Source organism: Prionailurus bengalensis, chromosome E3, assembly GCF_016509475.1.
Source record: "Prionailurus bengalensis isolate Pbe53 chromosome E3, Fcat_Pben_1.1_paternal_pri, whole genome shotgun sequence".
NCBI classification, from domain to species: domain Eukaryota; kingdom Metazoa; phylum Chordata; class Mammalia; order Carnivora; family Felidae; genus Prionailurus; species Prionailurus bengalensis.
Window position 1 is genome coordinate 38,026,236 of NC_057357.1, and position 25,311 is coordinate 38,051,546.

Consider the following 25,311-nt stretch of genomic DNA (forward strand, 5'->3'; position numbering starts at 1 on the left):
CATGAATAGTTATAGATTGACATAGGGCTGCAGAAAATAGGAACCACGAGAGCACCTGGGTGGCTCAGTTGGTTGAGCATCCAACTTCAGCTCAGGTCATGATCTCGTGGTGTGTGAGTTCAAGCCCTGCATTGGGCTCTGTGCTGACATCTCAGAGCTTGGAGCCTGCTTTAGATTCTGTGTGTGTCTCTCTCTCTGTCCCTCCCCCACTTATTCCCTCTCTCTCTCTCTCTCTCTCTCTCTCTCTCTCAGAAATAAACATTTAAAAAAAATTTTTTTTAAATAAGCACAAATAATAATGGGAGGAGGGGGCCTACTTTAGGGGGACAGGGACAGACTGAGGTATAAGGGGAGGGCAGCAAGCCCCTAGACAGGGCGGGAAGGCAAGCAGCATCAGCAATAGAATGTGAGAGGCCATCTGCGTCCAGCCCTATGTGATGCCCAAGCCTCCCATACCCGAGGTTGGGAAACTCACCAGCTTGGGGCTGAGTCACTGTGATGAGATCCTGGAGTGGCCTGTGGTCAGTACAGAGCCTGGGAGGAGTCCACTGTGCCCAGATGCAGAGCAAACCAGCAAGCCTGCGTCGGGTTCCAGGCGCGCCTCGCCCAAAGGGATAGGAGCTGGGCACATTGCTGAGCCTTGCCAGTCCGCTTACCTGGCCAGGCTGTTGTGAGGATGCCATGAGATCATTTGTGCAGAGCAGTGTCTGACATCCCCGGGTCACTCTCCCCCTCCTTCTGAGACACATGGTCAAGCCCTGCTAGCCTCCAGTGCCCTCAGCCTGTTCCCTGCCCCCATCCCAAGTGTGGCCAAAGCAGTGGATCTCAGTGGGAACAGCCCAAATCCAGTGAAATAAATAGACAACAGTCAGGATGCTCCATGTGCTATGAGCTGTCCACACTGCACACAAAAACCAGATCCTAGGTGGTAGAACCATTCTGTAGGATATTACAACGGACACACGTCACAATAGATTTGTCCACACCCATAGGATATACACCACCAAGAGCAAACCGTAATGAAAACGTGACTTCGGAGATAAATGATGTTCATCAGTTGGAACAAATGTCCCACTCTTGTGGAGGTGCTGGTAGTACGGGAGGAGGGGGGGCTGTGCACGTGGGGCCAGAGGGTTAAAAGACAACAGTCCTAGTATTTAAACCATCTGATCTGTAATAGACATTCATGTCAATCCTCTTCCCTTGGCCCCCATCGATCCCCAAATGGGGCTGGAGAGGAACTGGCCCTTCCCATACCCTGGATACTCAAGTCGAGGTGCCTGCCTGGCCCAGGGTGCTCCTGCCCCGCCTGTGCATCACTACAGGAAGGAAGCACGTGTGGATCACAGCTCACAGAGCCCTGGGGAGTCTGGGTCAGCACCGCACGGAGGGGATGACTCCTAGCACCATGACATCTGCTGGTGGAGGCGTCCCCAGCTGGGTGGATGCCACGTGTGCCTGGTTTTCTGAAATTTGGTACCTGAAATACATTAGTTCGCTGCCAACATTTTTCATTTTCTTAACTGGTAAACTATACAGAAAATTTACCATTTTAGTCATTGTTAAGTGTATGTATAATTCAGTGGCATTAATTACATTCACAGTATTGTGCTGCCCTCACCAGCATCCCTCTCCAGGACTTTTTCATCTTCCCAAACTGACACTGTCTCCGTTAAACACTAGCTTCCCGTTCCCCCTCCCCCAGCACGAACCACTCTACTTTGTCTCTATGAGCTTGATGACTCCCAAGTACCTTATGTAAGTCGCTGCCAACATCTTAAAATGAGACAACTCCATAGCGTTGTTGATGATAGCCAAATGCTGGAAATAACCCGAATGTCTATCAGTGAATGGCTGGAAAACAAAAGTGGTCTATCCACAGAATGGAATTGACTCAGCCGTAAAAAGGAACAAGTACCCATCCGTGCCACAACATGAATGAAGCCTGAGACATCGTATTAAGTGAAACCAGAAGGAAACAAGCCACCACATATTGTATGATCCCATTCACATGAAATGTGCAGAGTAGATGAATCCTAGAGATGGGGCGTGGGTTTGTGGCTGCCAGGGTCTGAGGGACCCGGGGAAATGGGGAGGGACTGCTAATGGAATTGGGGTTTCTCTTCAGGGTGATGAAAATGTTTTAAAATGGATTGTGGTGGGGTACCTGGGTGGCTAAGTCAGCTAAGCATCTAACTCTTGGTTTGGGCTCAGGTCACGATCTCATGGTTTGTGAGTTCGAGCCCCGAGTCAGGCTCCACACTGAGTGTGGAGCCTGCTTGGGATTCTCTGCTCCACCTCTCTGCCCCTACCCTGCTTGCTCTGCCTCTCTCAAAACAAACACAACAAGATCCAATTAAATGTCTATAAGAAACCCATTTTAAAAAATATTAACTGGGGCATCCAACTTCGGCTCAGGTCATGATCTCGCAACTCCTGGGTTTGAGCCCTGCTTCAGGCTCTGTGCTGACAGCTCAGAGCCTGGAGCTTGCTTTGGATTCTGTGTGTGTGTATCTCTCTCTCTGCCCCCCCTCCCCACTCACCCTCTCTCTCTCTCTCAAAAATAATAAACACTAAAAAATTCTTAATAAAATAAAAAAATAAAATGGAATAATAATTCCATTAATTCCATTAATAATTCTTAATAAAATAAAAAAATAAAAGGTGGTGATGGAGGCACAACGTTGGACTTAAAATCCACTAAACTGTATGCTTTAATGGGTGAATTGTACAATATAGGTAACCCCAAAAATGAGGTAACTAAAATCTCCACAGGAGAATCTGGATGCCCAGCTTCTCTTGCAGAGCACCAGACGATTTGGTAGCACAGGGTCTGAATTCCCACATGGCCCCCTCGGGTGGAGCCGAACAGCCACCCCCTTGAGACAGGGCAGCCAGTGTCCATCACCCCCACCGCCTCCTGGGTTCTGCACAACTGGGAAGCACGTCAGGGCCCACTCGCTTTATGTAAAGTTGCCGGCTGGCTCATCTGTGACCCTTCATGAGGATCATGCCAAATAAAATACAACTTTTGGTTAAAAGATCTGGGGCGCCTGGCTGGCTCAGTCGGTAGAGCGAGCGACTCCTGATCTCAGGGTGTGGGTTCGAGCCCCATGTTGGGTGTAGAGATTACTTAAAAATCTTTCTATAGATAAATAATCACAAGATACAAAGTGCGGGTTTCCCAGTGCTAAAACACGCCTTCTGCAAGAGGTGCGAGTGTTCACTTAATTCGGGGACAGGCCCCAGGGTGGCAGGAGAGCAGAGTGAGGGCAGGGCCATCCTTGGACACACGGTAGCCAAGAAGCTTGTGGGACTGGAGAGGATTCTCGTCTTTGAGGGGGGTCTTCATGACAAGGAAGGCGGAGTTCAAGTCCACCTAAACCCAGAGGCCTCAGGAGAATGGCCCAGGTCAGAAACATATCAGAGCAGAGACCCACCGGTGTGATAGAGCCAAGTTCCGGCGCCCAGGTCTTCATCACCCACACATGACCGTGCCTTCCCCCATCCTCCCTACCCACCTACCTTTCCACTCCTCTCAATCCCCAAAGGCTCAGGGGCGGAGTTACTTTTTTATATTTTTGAGGGCCTCGTCTCACGTTCCAGCCTCAACTCAGAGGCTGCAAAGTCTGGAGACCAAAGCCTCGAGACCCTCCTGTGGGAAGAAGCCCAGTCTGAGTCTTGAGTGGGACTTGATTGGGCAGGCGTTGCACTGCCCCCTTCCGGCCAGCAGGGGAAGGACGGCCTGGTGCAGCAGGGATGGTGTCTGGCCAGCAAGAAAACCACCTTTTTCTTTCAAAGTCTCCCTCCAGACTTGTGCTTTCAAAGGCAGGACATGAATGGGATTTGGCTGGACTTCTCCAGGAAGAAAACTTAAGCTGTCATGAGGCACTGCCCAGGTCCCACCGCTGGACCTGGGATCTAGGACTGTGCCGGGCCCATTCTGGTGAAGGGAGAAGTATCTGATGCTGGCACGAAGTCACCGTGCAGCCTCTTTGTGCCCACAAGGTCTTCCCCAACGTCTTCACCCGGCCCAGCAAGTGCTCTCACACCTCATGTGCACAGCCTGGAACCCTGGGATGGGTCTGAGCTATGTGCTCAGGGTCACTGCAGCTGTGCAGCCATCAGGGCTTCTGTGGGACAGCCTCTGCTGGGAGCCCAAACCAGTTAAACTACAATCAGCAAAAACTTCAATGTAAAAAACAACAACAACAACATTCCTCTGAAAATAATGGAGGAGAAAAAAAAAATCTAGTGAGGAAGAGAGTGACATGCAGGGTCCCAAGTAGGCCAACACTGCACATCTTCTCGTGGCCCCCAAAGAAAGTTACACGCCGAGAATTCCAGAACATTCAATCAAATAAACATAGTCTCATGGAAAGCGCCCCCCCCCCCCCCCCCGCACTGGGATCTTGGAGGGTCAGTGTTTGTCAGAGCACCATGTGGCCATCATGGCGCGTGTGCTCTTGGGCTGGAGTGACTCAGTGGATGGGGGCGGCCCCAGGAAGGCCAGAGGTGACGCGGGATGGCCCCCATGTGTAGATGAACATCAGCAACCCCACTGCTGAGCCCCCTGTGAAAAGTAGTTTGAACTCTTTCAAAGAAGAATATGACCACAATTTAGGCTTTAAATAACTTTTTGCAGTAATCTTATTTACATGGATACAGAATCATTTTACATTCTTAGATCACAGTAATAGATGCTTTATTTTGTAAATTATGAAGGAAAACAAAAAGGAAACTATTTGTAAGCCTTCTCCATTAGCCTGTCTTACCAGTGGGAGGATCTGGAAGCATGGGGAGCCCGCACACCCTACAGGCTGAGACTGGGGACAGTGTGTTTTGCTCTGGCTGGACGGTGAAACCTTCAACCTCTCAGACTGTGCTTCCCTTTTCTGAACAAACATTTATAGAGACGACAGCAGTTCTCAACACTGAGTAGTTTACACACACTTCTAAAAACCAATGTCAGCAATGTGAGTGGTGAGAACCAAGCCACTGGCAGGCAGAGGGGCAGGCCTCGGGGTGACAGGCTGTTAGTCGGCCCTGGGCTGTAGCTGTGACCATCTGGGGTTGAGCAGAAGGGCAAGAGTCCCCCTTAACGCCTGCCCCAGGACAAAAGAACTCAACAGTCAGGGACGAGAAGCCACCCCACACAGGGTGGAAGGAAGGATTATCCGTCCTGATAAAGATCTCGGCCCATATGGTCAGGAATGACATCTTTGGGGACCCCCTTGGTAGGTGCGTCCCCAGGCCCCAAGGCGCCTACGTTCCAGCTGTTTGGGATCTTTGGGACATAAACTCCGACAAGAGCACAGGGTGTCCTGGCTGAGGGGTGGAGGACACTGTGGGGCGTGCAAGCTCCAGGTTCCTCAAAAAGACAATCTGGCAGAAAAGACTCATTCCAGAAGCTCCTGGAGGTTTGCTGAGAGGGAAATTAATCACTTCATGACTCAGTGCAGCTTAAGGCTTCATTTTTAAGCTGTAAGCATGGCCTTTAATTCTTTAACTAATATCTCCACCACTTTTGATTCCAAATTAGAGTTTTAGCTCTGCAAGAAATGTCCAGTTGTTTTACTCTGCCTGAGCTAGAAGAGGCCAAGTTACCTACCCATGGACGGGAAACTTCCACCATCCCTTATGGGTGCCACGCCCTACTGCCCAGGGGCTGTCCCCTATGACTAGTCCGTGGAGAGGTGTGTTGTCACATGGTTTTGCTGTCGCCAAGGTGGTCCAGGGCCTCTGCAGGCAAGGGCACAGTGTTGCTGTTCCGGAATCCTTCCAGGGCCCTGGCCACACGGAGGGGCTGCTGCTCCCGGCCTAGTTCCCAGTGGACCGTTTTCCTGAGCCAAGACACAAATGGTCACAGTTCACTAGCACTGCAGGAAGAAGACGCCCTGCGGGTGAGCTTCTGTCATCCCTGGGAAGGACCTGCATGAGGAGTCCCAGGCACCAGGGACCAGAACAAGAGAAGAGTGAGTCCCGAGACACCACAGTGAGCGAGCACGACTTGTGGCAGCCCCCTGAGGTTTACACGGCCCTGCGGCTCCCAGGCAGGGAACATGACTCCACAGGAGGTTGGGGGGGAGGGGGGTCTGAGTTCTAGGCCTGGCTCTGCTGTGACTCGCCCTCTGTGACTGTGGGCAGCCTGGTTCCCACCAGTGTGGTACGCGGCCCCCCTGGAAGCTGGCGGAAGGAGGACTGTGAGGCAGCCCCCCGTGCAACCTCTGCAGAAGTGGACATGGCAGAAGGCCGGCCGCTGCAGGCTGGTTCCACCCAGCACCGCCGGCCAACGCCACCACCCTGCCCTGATTCAGGCCTCTCCACGGGCCGGGAGGCCTGGCTCTGAGTGGAGCCAGATACGCCACACTTACACTGGCAACCCTTCCAAGCCTGGGAGCAGGGAGACGGGGTATGATATTGGTTAAGGTGAAGGAAAACAGGGTTAGTTCACAGAGGGAAACAAAGGGGGAAGAAACCTCGGGGTTTTCCTACCTCGGCTGGGATATCAGGAGGTAAACATTTTCTTAAGTTTGGAAAGGAATCCCTCCTTGTCCTCCCCAGCCTCAGGCCTAGCCTTGCCTCCTGCGGAGCTATCCATGGTCCTGCCACCTGGGCACAAACAGCAGAAAGAACTGGGGTCAAGGGAGCCACCTCCAGGAGTCCCATCCCTGGCCCCGCCTACCCACACTGGCCACCCAGGGGCTTGCCACTCAAGAAGCCAACAAGCACCACCCCGAGAGGGGAGGGAGTGGCTCCCAGGTCAGCTAATGTGGCCTCGCCTGTTAGATGACTGAAGCAGAAGGGCCGCTCAGTGCTTTATTTAGTGTATCCCGACTGCTCCTCGAGTCACTGACCCACAACAGGGAAACAAGACAGAGAGAAGGACAGTGACCAGCTAACTCCACCTGAACAACTGTAACAACTGCCAAGTGCCACATGCCTTCCAGGTCAGGCCACACAGATCCCACAGTAGCTCACTCAATCCTTTACACACAAATTTCACACATTAAAAAACAAAACAACAACAACAGAAACCACAAAAGCACAGAGAGAGTTATATTAGATAGTTTGCCCAAGGTCTCAGAGCCGGTAGGTGGTGGGGAGAATGGAGTTCAAACACAAGCAGCGAGGGCCAGAGCCCAAGCTCCTAACAACCAAGTCACTGACTTCAAGCAGGTGAAGAACACGTACCAAGACCAAATGACCAGCTTCCACGCTCCGTACGTGTGCACCTGGGGTCTCTGGGACACCCAGGGAAGGGACTCGCTGCCTTGTGGAATCCCACGACACGTACACTTCTTCCCTGTAACAACAGCAGTTGGGCACCCTATGCATCCCTGGGCAAACTCCCTGTCAAGGGCATGTGACCCTACATGCCCTAGAAACAGGGAAGCTACTTGGCCATTTTTTCAGGGCCCAAGCTGAGATTATGGAGATCAACTCTGCTGCATAAATCTGTCCTTTTCAAGATCTGCCAACCACTAGGCAGGCAGGACAAGCTTCTGCCATGAGCTCCTGTACTCAGCACAGGGCACGATTCTAACATGCTAGGTTGTATATGCCAAGTACAGTGCATAGCGCAGTAAAAAAGGATCACGGTTCCCAAGATCTCAGTCTAAAATGCCATCATTAGTGAGGGGCGCCTGGGTGGCTCAGTCAGTTAAGCGTCCAACTTCAGCTCAAGTCATGATCTCACGGTTTGTGGATTCAAGCCCCACATCGGGCTCTGTGCTGACAGCTCAGAGCCTAGAACCTGCTTGGGATTGTGTGTCTCCCTCTCTCTCTGCTCCTCTCCCCCTCGCACTCTCTCTCAAAAATAAATAAACTTTTTTTTTTTTTTTAATTGAAAAAAGAAAAAAGATGCCTTCATCAGTAAGAGGCCCAAAGCTCTGGGCACCAGGCTCCAAGCAGGGGTGGGTGGAGTCGCCCCTGGGTACAGCACCCTGGGCAGTCTCATGGACCTGGCATGCTCTCAGAGCTCAGAAACGTCTTCAGAGAGAGCAATAGCCCCAAACAAGGATGTGCTAACCAAGGTGTGAGCTATCACCAAAGTTAAGGTGGCTGAGTGATCCCCGACTCCCAGGGTTCCCCAGCAAAGGACCCCGGGCACTGCAGAGTCACCAGAGCAGATCCCCGTGAGAGGTGCCCACCGCCACAGGTTGCAAGGCCATGTGTGCCTTCCCTTAGTCCCTCACATCCCCCGTTCTGACGTGATGGCTTAAGTAACAAAGAGCCTCCTCACACAAAGCAACCCGCAAACCAGAAATTTCCCATCACTCCTGGGCCTCCCTGGACACAGGAGAGGAGAGTACAGACTGATTTTATCGTGCCCTTGCTCTGGGAATGGCAGACCTTTGTGCGTGCGCATGCATCACTATGAGTTATAGCTGACGGAGCTTTTAATGTGTGCCACGTACTGTGTCAAATGCTTTACCTACGTGATCTCATTTAATCACGTAAGAACCCTATGAAATACAGGCTGCTATCATTTCCAACTTACAGATGGTAAAGCTGAGGCCTGGAGAGCTGAAGTAATTTGCCCAAGTCTTTACAGATGATAAGGGCAGAGTGGGGCCTTGCCTCGTCCGTTGCCAAGCTGTTAACTACGAGTCACAACAGGGCACAGAAACTCAGACTGCCGTCACCCTCCTCCCCGCAACTCTGCTGTCATCATTATCCAGAAGGTGGGAAACGGTGATGCCCCCATGGCTACACGTATGTGAGCCACAGTGGCCAAAGGCCCCAGAATAAGCAACCAGTTAACAGGTTAATGATTCACAACAACAAAAATAAAACAACAAAATGCAAACATGCCAGATCACCCCCTACCACCAGGAACTCAGGTCTTATCTCTATTTTAAATCTGGATAAAAGGACTCCTTCAGGAATAAGGTTTACTGGCAGGGACATCAAAGGCTATAAGCACTAAATTTAAAATTCTAAACCAAATGTCAGGAATAAACTACACACATAGATGACAAAGTCTATATACACACTGTTTCTCTAACCTAGGACAGGAGGAGGGATGTGTCCTTACGGATGTCGTGGACACTCAGATGCCTTCTGGTCTCAGGACAGGATACAAACAAAGGCACTGTGCTTCTAAAGCTTCTTTAAATACAGCCAGCATGTCACTTGTGCCTTTAGAATAAAGAGGAAATGCCCACTCCAGCTGAATGGGCACTACATGACCATTTCTAGTCTACACCTTCAGAAGGTGACCACACCCAGAGGGGCTGCTCAGCCAACACAGAGGTCCAGCCTGAGGCCACAGGTCTCTTCTCTCCTGGGGAAGAGCTTATACTCCCATCTCTCAGAGTATCTCCCAGCGACATGAAAAAACGAATTCAAATAAACTCAGTCAACATTTGAACTGTGAACCAGCCCTGTGCCAGGTGCCATGGAAAGTGTTGGGGGATTCAAAGAAGAAACACGCCAACTTATTAGGCAGGGATTCCAAGTTAGAGCTGCCTGATAGCTGTTTATACTGTGATCCCAGGGGAAGAGTAACAATCATCCCAGGAATATGGGCCACCTTTTTGGGCCAAAATGTTTTTTCCATCGGCACAAGCTTCTCTTAAGAGAAGGGTTCAGCACGTATCTGGGGCTCAATGCTTGCTGTCTTCTCCCGTTATCTATAAGCTGGATGACGACACGGACTCTGTCTCTCTGTGTGTCATCTCTTAGCACACGTAACAAATGCTAAAGGAACGTATGTTTGAAGAAACAGAGACCGAGAGGACTCCAGGACCTGACTTCTGGGGACCGGGGCCGCCCTGCAGGTGGAGGTGCAAGTCTATACACACAGCCTGACTCCCTGAGCCGACTACACACACAGGCTGAGCCAGCAAAGTACCTCTCGTTCTACTAAAATTTTGTCTTTTCCTTCATCTTCCTCCTGCCAGCACCCTGTGTGAAGGTCAACGCTGCCAACTCTGTCGGAGAGGAGAAACGGCAGGTGGGATTCCCAGACAGTGAGCTCTGGAACTGCTTTCTACATCTCCAGGTAAATGTATGTGTACTGTCACCAAGAGTTAACGAGGACCCAGAAGCACAAACCCTGAGCCACACTGTTTCTAACTCAGTCTCGCAATAATAGACTTTGCCGACTCCCTGTGTCTTCTATGCTCAGCCCTGAGTACTGAGAGTCCCTGAGTGCACGGTGTCTTTCTGGACTTTCTGATTCACAGAATGGGGAAGAAGCAAGGGTCAGCTGTTAAGGTTTTCACCAGCTGTACTAGGGACCAAAAATAAGCAAGGGATATTAAATCCCCCAAACCTTTTGGGTCAGTTTCCTATGTAATTATATCTACTCCAAATGCCCTTCAGGTGCCCTTTTCCCTAATGAAAGTATAGACGCCCAGAAATCAGTTTGTACCTGACAGCTCCTGTCAGGTTCTGAGGGCTCCCTGACTCACGTGTACTTGGAGGCTACTAAAAAAGTGATCTGAGGGGCTCCTGGGTGGCTCAGTCGGTGAGCGTCCGACTTTGGCTCAGGTCATGATCTCATGGTCCGTGAGTTCGAGCCCTGTATCAGGCTCTGTGCTGACAGCTCAGAGCCTGGAGCCTGCTTCAGATTCTGTGTCTCCCTCTCTCTCTGCCCCTCCCCTGCTCATAGTCTGTCTCTGTCTCAAAAAAAAAAAAAAAAAAAAAAAAAAGTGATCTGAGTAACACTTTATTCCACGAAGCAATGATACCTGAACATAACTGTTTCTTTTTTTTTTATTAAAAAAAATTTTTTTTTAACGTTTATTTATTTTTGAGACAGAGAGAGACAGAGCATGAACGGGGGAGGGTCAGAGAGAGAGGGAGACACAGAATGTGAAACAGGCTCCAGGCTCCGAGCTGTCAGCACAGAGCCCGATGCGGGGCTCGAACTCACGGACTGCGAGATCATGACCTGAGCCAAAGTCAGCCGCTTAACCGACTGAGCCACCCAGGCGCCCCTGAACATAACTGTTTCTGACATAACTTCAGTTTAAGTTTTGTTAAATGCTTGAAATAAGAGATTCAGACTCTACTTAAATAAATATGACCCACTGTTAGTGAGGTTGTCAGGAAATGAGAATTATAAGTACTGTCATATTTTCACACGCATTTTGCAAAAATAACTGTCGTCACAGTATAATGAAATTTAACCATGTCTGGGCAGCATTCTTTGAAGCCAATTCTAAGATTCTTAAATGCTATTTAAAAAATTATGTCCAGGGCCCCTGGGCGGCTCAGTGGGTTAAGCGTCTGACTTCGGCTCAGGTCATGATCTTGCAGTTTGTGAGTTGGGCTCTGTGCTGATGGCTTAGAGCCTAGAGCCTGCTTCAGATTCTGTGTCTCCTCCTCTCTCTGCTCCTCCCCCACCTACACTCGGCCTCTCTCTCTCTCTCTCTAAAATAAACATTAAAAAAAAAATTACGTCTGGGAGCCAAATTTCCCATGAGAACACAGCTCTGAAATGACAATGAAAGTGAGTAGGGAAAAAATAATTTGACGTACTACGTCACTTTACAACAACTTTTCAGAAATGCGCTCAATTCATGCATCAAAGTTAAACTATACTCAACAAAACTATGTCAATAAAAATTTAAAGGAAAGAAGTGACAAAGTGTCTGGCACACCAGAGGTTCCCAATAAATCCAGGCTGAATGAGGGCGGGGAACTAGCTATGAGGACAAGGAACCACAGAAGTCACGAGGGTTCAAAGGATACTCATAAGCTGACTGTATGATCAACTCTCAAGTTAAACTACCAGAAATGAGTTTAACAAAAACACCAATGTTCTCATCTAGTGAACAAGGCCCGCGTCACGACTCACAGGGCCGACCTCAAGTTCTCCCGTGGTTGGGAGAGGAGGAAAATCTCCCCTGCCAGGTGACTGGGAACATTTGCAATTCAGGAAGCACAACTACAATTACGTGGAACGGCTATTTCCACTTTTCAGTACAAGGGCTGTAACAAGAGTGTAAGAAATCCTGGTACCAAACCTTTCCATGTTTGGTCAGGCTCCCGACAGGCTTCATGGTGGCTGCTTTGTCAGAGACGACTTGGCCCCCTGGACTCCACAGAAGCCCAGCAAGTCCATGCAAAGGCAGTTGCTGCTGGGACCTCCAGCCCTAGGCTCCAAGACCAGCCCTCCCTCCCTGGAAACCCACCCCTGGCTGCCATCACCTGCTCTGAGGGACCACACACTCTCTAGTGCCGTTCAGGCTCTGAGGACACGGGGGACATCCACCGCCTGCCCCGAGTGACCACACACTCCCTAGTGCCGTTCAGGCTCTGAGGACAAGGGAGGGGCATCCAGGACCCACACAAGCAGAATGATGTAAGGGGGGAACACCTGTACAGCTGAGGCCAGTTCACCACGCAGCTTGCCCCATCCCGGGCCGAGTCCCCACCAGCGGAGGACCAGCATCTCCTCCGCAGGGCCCCCACCTCCCACGGGAAGAGGCGCTGCAGCAGAGGCGGCCATCAACACAGTCTGTGCCTGCCAGCATTTTGGTATCAAATAGCTAGTATTTAAAAACACTCTATAGATACAGCCTGACATCCGAGCTCAGGGTAAACGCAGCATTTGTTCGCTGCCGGACGAACTCAAAGTTAGACCTGCCGTGCACAGGCAGGTTTGCGCTCAGTCGACTGGCTTTTTTACGGCTTTGGTAGCTGTCACTTACAAGACACTCTGAAATCTTGGGGAGGCATTCTGGGTCAGGATTGCATAAAGCCTTCCAATCTGTCTCCTCCTTAAGCTGTTACAAGGAATCTCATGTGGGGATGTGCCCAAGGTCACAGGGCGAGCGGCAGAACCACGGATAGAACTCAGAACAGCTCTCGTAGACACACAGCTGCCCTCCAGCAGGAGGCGAGCTGACACTCTCTGACCTCTGCACACATGGGGCAAGTTAGAGTGGCCGGCAGGAGGCTGTTCCTGGCTCCCAGCGCCCCTCTGTCATGCTCCCCGCAAGGGCAGACCCCAACGTGTTTCTGAACCATGCACCCTCCAAGGACTGAGAGGCCTTCCACGTGTTGCCACCTTACCCGTGCTTGTATTGGTGACACCATTCACCGTCCCCTCCACGTCGGTCTCGTCCTCGGCATAGCTCAGGATCAGGCTCTGCTGCCGGCTTGTGAGTCTCCTGTGGAGCAAACAAATTGAGTGTTTCCTCTGGGCAACCCTTTAAATGATGGGCTGGGCCGGTTTCCACGTAAGCACGTGGAAAATGTGGGGACACAATAAGGCAGAGGCACACACCCCGAACCTAAGAGCCACCCCCTCAAAGCTTCAATAAAGAAAACCTGAATTACACTGATCATGGTGAGCACTGCATAACATATCAAACTGTTGAATCTTTATGTTGTACACCTGAAACTAATATAACACTGTAAGTCGGTTATACTTTGATAATAAAAATGTTTAATTCTTTGTTTATTTAGTTTGAGAGAGAGCACACATGTGCATGCATGTACAAAAGGACAGAGAGAGAGGGAAAGAGAAGAGCCCCGACGAGGACCTCGATCTCATGAACTGTGAGATCATGACGTGAGTCAAAATCAAGAGTTGGATGGTTAACCGACTGAGCTACCCAAGCACCGTGATAAAAACAAAACAAAAAACAAAAAACAAAACAAAAATCTCTTAAAATACCTTAAGTTGAGGGAGGAGGGGCTCTTATAAGTGTCGTATGTAGAAAGTTAACTAATTAAAAGGAGCACCAGGGGGCACCTAGGTGGTTCAGTAGATTAAGCGTCTGACTTCCGTTCAGGTCATAATCTCATGGTTCATGGGTTCGAGCCCCACGTTGGGCTCCCTGCTGTCTGCGCGAGCCCACTTCAGATCCTCTGTCCCCTTCTCTCTGCCACTCCCCTGCTCATTCTCTCTCTCTCTCTCTCAAAATAAAACTTTTAATTAAAAAAAAAGTAGTGCCAGAAATTTCGCTCACCCTCCCCAACAGGGTGAGCCATGCCTATCCTGGATGCCACAGCACTCGACTCAAACCTTTCTCCCAAAGAACGGAGACATCATGTGCTATGATCCAGTTACAAATTTGTGTCTCCCACGAGACCCCCAGTGCCCTGAGAGCAGTAATGATAAAACCAACAACAGCAGCTATGGCTAAGTGTTCCTTAGGTATTATTCAATTTTCCAGCAACTAATGAGGGTGGCCTTATTATGCCCACTTTGCAGATGGAGAACCTGGGCAGGATACATCTGACTGTAAGGTAGAAATAACTGGCACAAGCCTCAGTGCTTACGGCAGCGGACCCACAACGGGCCGGGCGGTCTGGCTCGGCATAAGGCCTGGCACGTAAAAAGCCCTCAAAACCGGGTCCTGCTGGGTGGGGAAAATGCAGAGATTGGGCGGACCTCACCATGGTTACGTGGGCACGCACTTTGGAACTCTTATCTTGATGTGAATGTAGTGATCTCCATAGCCGTAGCTGTTAATCCGGGGGATACCTTTCCCACTCATCCGAATCTTCTGGTCTGTCTGAATCCCAGGGGGAATCTACAAAGCAAAGAAATCTGTGGTTTTCCTTGGTCTACAGTTGCTCAAATGGAAACATTTCACTACACTAAGACTCACTCCTTGGAAAGAACTCCCATTCAGGTTTCCAGACATCCACATGGAAGCTGGCTAAACCGGGGTCCACCTGGAGCAGAGCCCAAAACAAGCATGTGGGGGCAGGCAGTTCGGGAAGCTGAGCCCACAGCAGGAGTGAGGGAGCACAGAGAGTGTGACCTGGGAGGGGGCAAAGCCAACACAGGGGCACAGTGCTGGGGCTGCTCCCTGGTGCCAGCAGAGGCGTGGATGTGACCCAGGACCTGCCTTCACTGGTGATTCCTTCATCAGGGTCTACAGTCTGTGATTCACACCCAAGGAATGGCCTAACATTCCTCTACTTCCCCCAGACCCCATCACTGAGTCTCCAACAGGCTGCTCGGCCACAGGTTCTAGCCACTTCTCAGCCGGTTCACAGAGGAAAAAAAAAAAAAAAATAGCAACGAAGGACAAGAGTGGCAAACACGTTCTCGGCCTCTTACCGTCACGTTAATTGTCTCGTACAGGCCTTGCGCTCTGGCTGTCCCCCCAAGAAGAGCCTGAGCTATGGAAATAAAGAGGTCGGAGTGGATGTCTGCACCGTCCCTCCGGAACACGGGGCTTTTCTGCACCTACGGTCCAAGCAGGAGAGATGTGGTTATGCGTGCAGAAGTCCTTCTCGAGACTGGACAACAGCCCATCTCAGCAGCCTGGGCACAGGGTCTGGCGTGCGCTATGCCGCTTCTTTGCTGAAGAGCATAATATCAAGGGAGAGGATGTACTTTCGCCAAAGCAGAACATGACCCCAGGCTCCGGGAGTTACAGGTCAGATTCATTTCTACATAGCGACACAAGAGTGTCGGTCTCAGATCAAGCCGTCCCAATGGGGCAAATTAAAAAAAGTAAAATTGGCTTATTAAACATTAAAAAAAAAAAAAAAAAAGCTTACTCCACTGGCAGGTATAAGGAAACAGAGATTAGTACATCTACAAAGGCACAGTTTATTTTCCAAACAGTCATCTGGTACAAACCACCTTCAAGACAGGCAGCAGTGGAATGATTCTGAGGCACAAGCACTACTTTTGGGGCCTCAAAGACACTTCTTGCCTCGCATTGATTTCCCCTCTCTCTGTTCTTGTCTATTATCAGGTGGGAGCAGGGTCTGAAACCCCCACCAAGCCCACTGGAGAGCCTGACTGACAGCTGGCTGCCTTTGTCTTTGATTCCTCGTCTAGCACTTCACGCTTTACAGTATTTTTATCTGTGTTTTAAATTACAAAATATTTCACACACGCATGAACAGGAAAAGTAGGGGCGCCTAGATGGCTCAGTAGGTTAAGCGTCAGACTTTAGCTCAGGTCATGATCTTGCAGTTCGTGGGTTCGAGACCCGTGTCGGGCTCTGTGCTGACAGCTCAGAGCCTGGAGCCTGCCTGGGATTCTGTGTCTCACGATGGACACATCCTCTCTCTGCCCCTCCCCCACTGGTATTCTGTCTCTCTCTCAAAAATAAATAAAACACTAAGAAAAAATTTTTTGAACAGGCAAAGTAAATTACATCACACACGCAGAACGCCCACAACCCAGTGGAGGTAATAAAACATCGCGAAGCAGTGAAGCCCCTGGCTCCTCCCCCTCCAGAGTGGCCCCATGCTGAATGTAGCAGTTCTCATTCCCACATATGTATGTGTCCCCAAATAATACGTAGCACCCTCTCACGTGCTTTAAAAGTGTTTATACACAGTCTCCCTCCCTGCATCCACTCGTAATCTGCTTTCTTTCCCTCAAAGTAACTGAGAAGTCTCAGTTGTGCTGAACGTATGGCTCTGGTTTCTTCCCGTGGCTGCTCTGAGGCACTCTGGCCACAGCACGGTTCTCTCATTCACTCTCTTGTCCGAGGGCAGCAGACTGTCGTCAGTGTCTTGCTATTATGAGTGAGGGTATCTTGCACACAGCCCGTGCCTTCCCCTGCTGCGCTCACATGGCTTTCCTGGGGCACCCGGCAGAAATGTGGGGACAAGAACTGTATCTCCTTTACCATCTCCTGTCTCAGAAACCAGGTCTGTCTCTGCACACAGTAGGTAAAACTGCACCTTTGGCCCTTACCACCCCCACGAACAATTTGATACATAAATTTAAAATCACAAGGAGGGGGGGTCTGGGTGGCTCAGTCAGTTGAGCATCCAACTCTTGGTTTTGGCTCAAGTCATGATCTCATGGCTTCGTGGGATCAAGCCCCGCATCAGGCGCCCTGTGCTGGCAGTGCAAAGCCTGCTTGGGATTCTCTCTCCCTGTCTCTCTGCCCCTCTCCCACTTGCGTGGTCTCTGTCTCTCTCAAAACAAGTAAATTTTTTAAAAAATCACAAAGAGATGCATTCTATATTTTTATGTGTCCTATGTTTTCCAACTTACAAAAATCTTGAGGAAACTGTTCTGTCCAAACGTAGCACAAAGGCTTGACATGATACATGCTTCATAACCCCACCGAGGTGGCCACTGTTTCCCTTAGACACGCCCCCATGAGCGCCCACCTCCCTGCAAGAGGGCAAGGGCCCAAGAAGCTGTGCGAGCAGAGCACCCACCCTGAATGTGATGAAAATTTCTCTTTTTCCGACAGGCATCCGCACCGTCTGGCCATCTTCGACTCCTGTAAGAACAAAAGTTCAAAAGGGAACATTTATTTGGGGACCTCCCATGGAGTTTCCTGCCCTAAATCCATTTACAAACCACTGACTTCCTTACCCGTTCCTATTAATGAGGAACAACACAACTATCCACAGTACCTCCAATGGGTGTAACTTCTCAAAGGAGCAAGTACAGCAAGTGATACCCAAACAAGAGCGCCTTCTGTTCGTTTATACAAGTTCCCTGGACACCTGCTCCTACCAGGTCTGTGTAGCATGTCGGTGAGTTTAGAATTTAGTAGGGGAGACAGCTATCACCCAAATAACAACACTAACAAGTGCATCATTACAAACAGAAATGTGTTCGTAGAAGCAAGGACAAAGGACATCTAAGGAACAGGGAGAGTTCCAGAAGCTGCTCTAGGGAGGCAACACTCAAGCTAGCAGCTCTGGGAGAAGAGTTAACCCGCTGAGAAAAGAAGGTGGAAAGTGAGCTTCAGACACAGGGAGTGACATATGGCAAGGCTCTGTCTAGAGGCATTATGGCCCGTTCGAAGAGCTGGCGTGAACATCAGGAAGGCCGCAGGGCAGGCAACAAGAGGAGAGGCTGCAGAGGCCAGAAGGGGCGGAGACAGGTAGCATTTCTCACCCCAGGAGTCACTGCACAGGCTTCAGGACAAGTGACACGATCAGACTGCCCTGCACAAAGTCCATCCTGGGAACAAGACCCAGCTGGCGAGAGCAGTCACAGGCGGCCCCTGGGGGCTAGGAGGAAGGGGTAGTGGTGCAGACAGGGCTGGCCACAGTGACAATGCCGGCCTCGTTGAACGAAGGTAGAGGAGCTCCACAGGGGAGTAGAGCGGGTGTGTCAGGTACCTTCTGCCCACGCGGCATGCAAGGGTAGATTTGAAGGACAACTAGTACAGAGAGGAAAACGCAAGGAGATTCCAGTTCCCCCTCCAATCCGGGCTCCAGATCCTTCACCACAGCTTTTACAACAGCCCAATCACAGGGAAACAAAGGCCCCAGCTGTCCCAGCCCCGGTACGTGGAGGAGCCCAGGACCCACCGGCAGGCACAGGGATCACCACTTTCTTCTTCTGCTTGGCCTGTCCGGCTCCTCTGCATATGACGCAGGGAGTTGTGATGATGGAGCCTCGGCCACCACACCTCCGACACGTGGAGCGCATCACAAAGGGGCCTGTGTTTATGGTTTCCTGATAAAGAGACGAAAAAGACGGAACCCTTAAGTACACAGGTAAACTCTAATGGCCAAGCCTCTGGGAACACAATGCACGGCAGAGAAATGTTTCATCAAAGACTCGTGTTCTGTGTGAACACGCACTAAAACATACTGCCTAAGAACACAGGGACCCAGACCTTTCTCCCAAAGGATGCAGACGTCATGCAAGATGATGCAGTCACAGACTTGTGGAAAACACTCTGGCAGCTATGAGAACTGTGTGTACATCTGTGGGGCTGTGCCCTACAGACCACACTCGTGCAACAGCGTACGTCCCTCGCAGCCTGGGTGGCCACCAGGAGTGAGCTGCCTGAAAAATCATGGTGTAACCATGTTAACAGAACACTGCACATGGGTGAGAAATGCTTTCTGAGATCAGAGTTGTAAAAACCAAAGCAAATGCTGCAGCACCATGTACAGAGTGCTAACTTGGGTTACTGGAACCTCCATACAGATGGCTTGAAATGTGCGTGTCCGTCTAAAGCAGGATACACAAGAAGGTCACCAGAGCTGTGCCTCTAAGGAGGATGCCTGGAACCATTAGGGGGTGGGGCTTGGGGAGGAACACTTAACTTTTCACTGTACTTTTGTTTTTTCCTTCAGAATTCTGTACCGTGTGCAAATACAGACACGTACATTTTTAAACATGATAAATTTTAAATTAAAGACATTTTAAATGTAAGGATTATTTGTCCCAGCAATTCCACCTTTGGAGGTCTGTGTCACAGAAAGTAGAGGCATCAGATGGAAGGCCATATGTGTAGAGGGTTTTCCTGTAGCACTGAAACCTAAGCATTAAGTTGGAAAATGAGATCTGCATGCATCAGCCTGGAGGAATGGGCATGATCCATCAAAGACCAAAGCAAGTTGCACAACAAAGAGTATGTGTAATATACTCTCATTAGAAAGTTTTTGCTTTAAAAAGAAATTTTTTTGTATGGAGACAGAGACTGAGTTGTGGAAAGAACACCTCAAGTTATGAACTTGGGAGTCCAGGCAAGGGGCAATTACTGACGTTTTCTTTATGTATTCCTCCGACTGTTGTGTCAGAACAAGTACTTTTCGATAATTTACAAAACAGGCAGGGGGACGCCTAGGTGGCTCAGTCAAGTGAATATCTGACTTGATTTTGGCTCAGGTCATGATCCCAGGGTCGTCCTATGGAGCCCTTGTTGGGCTCTGTGCTGAGTATGGAGCCTGCTTGGGATTCTCTCTCTCCCTCTGTCCATCTGCCCACTCGTGCACGCACTCTCCCGCCCTCTCTCCCCCTTTCCCGCTTTCTAAAAAAAACAAAACAAAATGAACAAACAAACAGTGCAAAGAAGTTAGGTTAAACAAAAAAAGTAACCACTTTCTACCCAGTGAGGAGCTGGGGGTAGTGGCCACAGACCACAAGGCCCCGCCAGCTGTGGGAGGGGCTGGGGGCCAAGAGGCCCCTGAAGGATGGGGGTGCACAGGGAGGATGGGGGAGAGGACACTCGGTGGGGGGGGGAGGGCAGAATGAGCAGGACCATGCCAGGAACAGGGGCTGCCTGCCTCCTTGCTCCTGGGGCACCAGTGGTGGGGGCCGGGGGAAGATAGGGAGGACCCAGCCCCCCTCTTTCTTCCCACATGGCCCTCAGGTACAGTGAGAACAGGGCAGTAGTGGCCTCAGGGACCAGACTAGCTGCTCTGGGTGGTCAGGTTTCTCTTTTGTTTTCTCAGCAATCGCTGTTGTAATCAGAGGGGCACTACTCTCTTTAAAAGGTAACTGCTCAGCTCCCAGAGGTTTCAGGAACACTTATAGAGAGGCAGTACACCCCATTTTTCAGTCTCCTACAATCAACGCGGTGATCTGGAGTTCAGGAGTCAGTATGTGCCTCACCACAACTTCCTCATTAATCTCAAAGGGAAAATCAACAACTTTACAGTGAAGAAACCTGGTGGGCACTATCTTAACTAACTACTCATGATCCAATGTCACGTCATCACTAATGGGACAAACTGACACCTCACGACTCCTGACGTGATCCACTGTCAAGGGCACTACCCCTCTGTGGCGTTTCACCAAAAATGTGTGGTCTGAATCTGGTCATGAGAAAATATCAGATGAACCCCAAATAAAGGACATTCTACAAAACAGCTGGCCTGTAATCCTAAAAAATGTCAAGGTCATAAAGAAAAAGAAAGGCAGAGAAACCGTTCCCAGATTAAAGGAGACGAAAGATATGACAACCAAACACTATGCAAAATCCCAGCATGGATCCTGGATCAGGAAAAAAAGGACATTGTAAGGACAAGTGAACACATGAGAATGAGTACAGAAAATGGTATTCTAGCAACATTAAATTTCCTGATAGTGACAACTGTGTTGTGGTTGCATAAAAGAACATTCTTGTTCCTTGAAAATACACAACAGATATGACAGTGCAAATGGGACAGAATGTTAACAACTGGTGAATCTGGGTAAGGAATAAGGGAGTGGCTCTTTATACTGTTCTGTATGTTTGTATTATATAAAAACTTACCAAGAAAAAAATGATTACACTTCAAGCAAAATTTAAACCCCCCGCCCCCCAGCAACGGTTTCAAATTACCAAAATTTTCAGGGAAGTGTATTTTCAGGGAAGACAGCACAGGATCACTGACCAAGACAGAGTACTCTTGGGAAAAGAAAGATCTAGATAAAACAGTCCCACCTAGTCACGGACACTCAAAAGCACCAAGCACTGCCAGATAACTCTCCAAGGCTATCCACAGGAGCGTAGAAAAAGAGCCGGCAAGGGGTGTGGGGGGGCCAGAGGCGGGGGATCCCGGGGGGGGGGGGGGGGGGGCTCTGCCACACTCTCACCATGCCGGAGCCGCCGCAGTAATGGCAGTTCTGCATCTTGGTGCCAGGCTCGTTCCCCTTGCCGTCACACCGCTCGCAGGTGTCAGTGATGTTCACGGTGAACTCCTTGTTGACCCCCTTGGCAGCCTGATTAAACGTCAGCTCCATGATGTACTAAAGAAGTCAGAGGGCAGCCTGTCATCTTTGGTTAATTACCAAAGTGATCCTCCACTTTGAAAGTAAAGGAGGACAATGGTCAGCGGTTTTCATTCACGTTACCTCTTCTTTTAAACTGGGCTTTATTCTTTACGATGGTTTTACACGTTTATAAAATTGAGAGGGAGGTCAGGATCTCCCCCTGCCCCCACACATGCACAGCCCCCACCAGGGTCAGCATCTGTCCCCGGGACGTCCATTTTTTATCAAGGATGAACCCACATGGACACATCAGAGTCCCCCAAAGCTCGTCTTTCACTTTAGGGCCCACCCTTGGTGGTGTATTTCCGAAGGGCCCGAACAAATGTATGACACGGGTCTGTCGTTACAAAATCATAAAGGACTTTCACTAAATGTGAAATTTCACCAAAAATCCTCCATGCCCCCCCTGTTCATCTCTTCACCCAGCTACTTATTTTTTAACTCACCTGTCCTCTGCCAAGTAGGAATGGATGGGACTCGACTGACTCTGCCCTACATCTCAGGATTTTCAAGAGGGAATGCTTGTTTTAAGTGAAAATGTACTTTTCAACAAACTGTTCACAGATAATATTTGTACATAGTCCTTATAGACAGCTCGAATGATCCCCAAACATAATTTAAGTCATAAAACATGCTCCCTCTCTCAGCTCTGATAACGTCTTATTAGGACATAAATATGCAAGAGGTAGAATTGGTGTTGTGTCTCCGTTCCGGCACCGAGCTCTTCTACAATAATGCAGCAAGCTCCAGACAAAATGCACCCGAATCATGGACCCTCAAAGCCTTCGCCTCAGGCTGCCTGATTAAGCAATTGTACAGCTAAAAAGGATTACCTACATGGATTACCTACATGGTTTTTCTTAAATATGGGAATTATTTCCTACCAAAATGGCTGCCTTCAGATCATTCCATTGAAGATGCTTTGGGGTTTTTTTGTGTTTTTTCTGTTGTTCTTTTTTGCGAAAAAGAAACATAAAATGTTTGCCTCACAATGAGCGGCTAAAGTGTGAATGATTCTTTAAAACAAGGAGCTTACCTCCTGAGGCTGACTGAACACACTCTGGAAATCCCCAAAAGAAGAGGATGAGAATTCCCCGAAGATCTTCCTGAAGAGCTCCTCGGGGTCGACAGTGGGGCCCCCTTTCCAGTAGCTCTGTCCGGAGGCGCCGGCGTCTGAGCCCGCAGAGCCGTAGGTGTCATACTGTCTCCTCTTCACTTCATCACTCAGCACCTACCGGAAAAGGCCCAGCGGTCAGGCGCCACCAGGTCTCCCGAGCCCCAGGACACGGCACAAGTTCACACCGTGTGTACAGGTAAGGGTGCTGGATCAGCATTACATTTCCTGCTTTTGACAAGTGTACTGTGGTTAATGTAAAAGAATGTTCTTGGTCTTAGAAAATTCACACTCAAGTACTGAAGAATAAAGAGATACGGCGTCTGTGACGTACTCTCAGATGGCTGGGGGATGTGCACACTCATACAGCAGGTACACGATACTCTACGTATCGTGAGTCCCTACAGACCCTCTAAGTCTGGGAAGGTCGCTCTGCAACGGCTCGGCAGCCCGCCACAGTGTGCGCTTCATCCCTCTGACTACATTTCAAGTTCCTCACGGGCGGCCTCCTACTTTTACAATATGCACCATCCCACTAGACAGAGATGCCCTAAGGAGGGGGGCCAACAAATAAGTGTGGAATTAATTAATCCAACCAGGAGCTCCCAGACCCGGCTATAAATCAGATGACCTGGGAGCTCTGTTAATACAGATTATCAGACCGTTTCCTACTGAGATTCCAAGTGAGATCTAGCAGGAGACCTGGGAATCTTTTCTTCAAGGAGGTAATCTGGTATGGGGACAGTCTTCACAATGGACCTTATGACATGTCAGGTTACCCTGGGCAGCACACTGTGATGTACCCACACAGCTGAATGACAGTGACTGCACACACAGGTACGTCGCATTACCTCATAGGCTTCTGCCAGCTGGGAGAACTTCTCCTTGGCTTTGGGATCATCCTTGTTTGTGTCTGGGTGGTATTTCTTGGCCAGCTAAGGGAGAAAACCATAAATTACAATGGACACATGATGATTACTAACACTGGACCTCAAATTACAGTCATAATCTCACCTCCCTTACAGCATTGGTCTGTTTTGAGATTTTGCAACCAACAGCAATTTTTTTTTTAATGTATGTTTGTTTGTTTATTTATTTTTTGAGAGACAGAAAAAGACAGAGTGCAAGGGTGGGGTGGGGAACGGCAGAGAGAGAGGGAGACACAGAATCTGAAGCAGGCTCGAGGCTCTGAGCTGTCAGCACAGAGCCTGACGTGGGGCTTGAACTCACGAACTGTGAGATCATGACCTGAGCCAAAGTCAGACACTTAACCGACTGAGCCACCCAGGAGCCCCATCAACCAACAGCAATTCTTAAAACAAGGCCTTAGACTTTAAAATAAACCATCTCTTGCAGCAACTGGGTTACTCAGTCAGTTAAGTGTCTGACCAACTCTTGGTTTCGGCTCAGGTCATGATCTCACGCTCTGTGAGATCGAGTCCTGCATTGGGCTCTGCGTTGGCAGCATGGAACGTGCTTGGGATCCTCTCTCCTCTCTCTCTGTCCCTCCCCCCAACCACATTCGCTCATGATCGCTCCCTGTCAAAATAAATAAATAAATATTTTTAAAATGTCTTTAAAAAATAAAATAAATAAAAGTAAAATAAAATAAACCATCTCTTCAAATCTGACACATATACACATTTTTTAACCACAACAAATCTCTGCCAAAAAGAACAAATGCTTTAGAACTTGGGCACCTTTGTGAAAGCAGTGGAAAACAGTGTGTCTGATATACCATCAACTATGTAAAAAGAGAAGAAAATAACTGGATACGTAGATGTATCTGCTGTACAAGTTATTTTGGAAAACATATAGCAAGCTAGTAACATTGGCTGCAAAAGGAGGGATGTAAGAGAACAGGAGGGAGACTTTCTACCGAATATACTCTTTTGTATTTGCTTAATTCTGAACAAAGGAAATGTATTGCCTCTTCAAAACACAAGTTTAAATATTAAAAAAGAGTAAAATCTCACTAGGTTGTCTGCAGCTGAGCCGAGCCGCTCTAAAACTACGGTTACCCTCCGGGCACTCTGAGCAGTGCTGTGCTTTGCAGGTGGCTCACTGTTGGCTCACTGTTTGCTGTGGCTGCTGACCCCTTCCAGGTCTGGGTCACTACAGGTCCCTCACGTGAGGGAAGGAGGCACACGGAATCCAACCGCGGACCGGAGAAGCCATGTGGCTCGGACGCCACGCCACCAGCAGCTGGCTGAGGTTAGGGTGCAGGAAGTGAAGTGCACAGCCTCCGGGTCAGAGCGTCCGGATCCACTGTCTGTAGCCCTGAGACCCCAGACAGAATGTGACTAAGCACAACTTCCTCGTCTGTCAAATGACGATAACGGTACCTACTCCACAGGGTTGTGGCAGGGATGAGATGAGACACCACATATTCTAAAATGAACACAGGGCACGGCCCACGGCGACATCAGCCATTATTAGGACACAGAAGGGAGCAGAGGATGTAGTCAGGAGGTGGGGGCATCTGGCAGGAATTTCAAATTTTCAACGACAAGCCAAAAAATCACTGATACTGAGTAACAGTATGCCCCAAATCACCAGGATGACCACCGGAAAATACAGCACTGAGGCAGAGAGCCTCAGAGCTTGCACACGAGATACCACGTCCATGGCTTAGGTGAAAAGAAAGAAAGGAGATGTCACATGCAAGTAGTGCATTTGAGCCAAGACAAGATGAGACGGTGTCATGGCTCATAATGCCAAACGAGGATGCAAAGGAGTTCAAATTCAGAAAAGTACAAGGAGACATCACAGGGCTGCACGGGCCAGGCCG

At 49.5% G+C, this 25,311-nt stretch overlaps 1 protein-coding gene and 1 non-coding gene across 3 annotated transcripts in view; one reads left to right on the forward strand and one right to left on the reverse strand.

The window, feature by feature from the left end:
- The first annotated feature begins 3,051 nt into the window (after positions 1-3,051).
- TRNAR-CCU lies at positions 3,052-3,123 on the forward strand. The gene has a single exon. It is a non-coding gene; the product is annotated as a tRNA-Arg (tRNA).
- Positions 3,124-4,619: 1,496 nt separating this feature from the next.
- The window catches only part of DNAJA3 (DnaJ heat shock protein family (Hsp40) member A3), a 29,274-nt gene continuing 8,582 nt past the window's right edge, over positions 4,620-25,311 (reverse strand). Inside the window, exons 3-12 of one of the 2 annotated variants that reach the window (XM_043560686.1) lie at positions 23,372-23,455; positions 22,443-22,637; positions 21,230-21,382; positions 18,226-18,373; positions 17,116-17,180; positions 15,038-15,166; positions 14,386-14,501; positions 13,033-13,130; positions 6,496-6,612; positions 4,620-5,843 (exon numbers count right to left, since the gene is read on the reverse strand). In XM_043560686.1, the coding sequence (XP_043416621.1) occupies positions 6,509-6,612; positions 13,033-13,130; positions 14,386-14,501; positions 15,038-15,166; positions 17,116-17,180; positions 18,226-18,373; positions 21,230-21,382; positions 22,443-22,637; positions 23,372-23,455 (1,092 nt within the window). In that variant the 3' untranslated portion in view covers positions 4,620-5,843; positions 6,496-6,508. The remainder of the gene's footprint in view (positions 5,844-6,495; positions 6,613-13,032; positions 13,131-14,385; positions 14,502-15,037; positions 15,167-17,115; positions 17,181-18,225; positions 18,374-21,229; positions 21,383-22,442; positions 22,638-23,371; positions 23,456-25,311) is intronic. The other variant, XM_043560687.1, reaches the window with a different exon arrangement.